Source organism: Olea europaea, chromosome 3 (genome assembly GCF_002742605.1).
Source record: "Olea europaea var. sylvestris chromosome 3, O_europaea_v1, whole genome shotgun sequence".
Classification (NCBI taxonomy): domain Eukaryota; kingdom Viridiplantae; phylum Streptophyta; class Magnoliopsida; order Lamiales; family Oleaceae; genus Olea; species Olea europaea.
The window spans coordinates 8858506-8860051 of record NC_036239.1 but is presented as its reverse complement, the minus strand read 5'-3'; the positions used below and the strand labels follow the sequence as shown (position 1 = coordinate 8860051).

The following is a 1546-nucleotide window of genomic DNA, read 5'->3' as shown; positions in this document are numbered from 1 at the left end:
TTATCATAATATATTAAAATTAATCTCGTTTGACAGCTCTATAATTGTATAGGACTGTTTGACTTATAAAAAAATTAACATTATAAATTTGCTAACATATCTAAAATAAAAAATTACACAAACTTTCTTCGATCAAAAAGCAACCAAAAAATAGTTCTAAAATTTGAAATTGGAGGCTCGTTTCGGCAAAGCGGGAAAAATGAAAATAGTCGCACAATTTGAAAGGCAAAATGCACAAAACAACCTCAAAATCCGTATAGTGACGTGGCTAATGACCATTGGCTTATTGACCCTCAACGGGATCACAATCTGAATTCCCCTCTTTCCTCTAATCTCAGCCGTTCATTTCCTTACTCCACCGCCCTCGAAATCCCCAAATTCAAATCACCCCTGAAATTTTCTCCTCCCGCTCCTCCATTTCTGTATATAAAAATCCCTCATTCTTTAACGAAACCACCGCCTCAATTTGCAGCATTCTATAAATCCAAATTCCTATATTGAAAATCCATTCTCGGTTCACAAAAATTAATGGCTCGTACTAAGCAAACTGCTCGCAAGTCCACCGGAGGCAAGGCTCCAAGGAAGCAACTTGCCACCAAGGCCGCCAGGAAATCCGCCCCGGCCACCGGCGGAGTAAAGAAGCCTCACAGGTTCCGCCCTGGAACTGTCGCACTTCGTGAGATCCGTAAGTACCAGAAATCCACTGAGCTTCTAATCCGTAAGCTACCTTTCCAGAGGCTGGTCCGTGAAATCGCCCAGGACTTCAAGACCGATCTGAGGTTCCAGAGCTCTGCTGTGGCGGCGTTACAGGAAGCAGCCGAGGCCTACCTTGTTGGACTGTTTGAGGATACCAATCTCTGTGCCATTCACGCTAAGAGGGTTACAATCATGCCAAAGGACATCCAGCTTGCTAGGAGGATTAGGGGTGAAAGGGCTTAAATTGTGGACCTGTAGTGTTGTTAGTTTAAACCACTGGTTTATTAGTATTGTGAATTTCCTTTCAGTGTTTTTCTTAATTATCTATGAATTGAAAATTTTATGTTTAATCTCTCTGCCGTTTTAATCTAACAAATGCTGATTCAATATTTGAAGCATTTTAATTAAATGTGCATTCATATATATAAAAGGTTTGGAATTAAATAGAAATAAAACATTTAAGCAGATATTAATTTATAAATGATCAACACAATTTTTTTGAAAGATAAAATTGAAGTAAGAAATGAAAGTTGTAAAGTTTTGCATAAAATGTAAATTATACTCCTTATTCAATTTTGCCTTCTTTTAAGTTGAATATTAATTTTTTCCAAAAAATTCAATTATTTAGATTTTTTGATTGAAAACTTTTTATATGTATATATATATATATTTTTAATCTTTAGTAACTCAGTACTCTCAGAGTTCGTAAATCTAAAGGGAATTTGTTCAGTTGGTTGTTGTGATATGGAATCGTGGGTTTTGTTTCTTGTTGCAATGTAAACTATAATTTATTTTGGATTTAGCATTTGTTTGGTGTGAATTAAGCCCTCGTTTGGTTTTTATTAAATTA

At 35.8% G+C, this 1546-nt stretch overlaps 1 protein-coding gene across 1 annotated transcript; it reads left to right on the top strand.

The window, feature by feature from the left end:
• Positions 1 to 440: 440 nt before the first annotated feature.
• LOC111385237 (histone H3.2) lies at positions 441 to 1050 on the top strand. The gene has a single exon (XM_023009615.1). It carries the CDS (start codon positions 529 to 531, stop codon positions 937 to 939), a length of 411 nt encoding a protein of 136 aa, XP_022865383.1. The 5' UTR covers positions 441 to 528; the 3' UTR covers positions 940 to 1050.
• Positions 1051 to 1546: the final 496 nt, after the last annotated feature.

What these genes read in the sequence shown, in the direction of transcription:
- LOC111385237 (XM_023009615.1), top strand. Translation starts at nt 529, where the DNA reads ATGGCTCGTACTAAGCAAACTGCTCGCAAGTCCACCGGAGGCAAGGCT.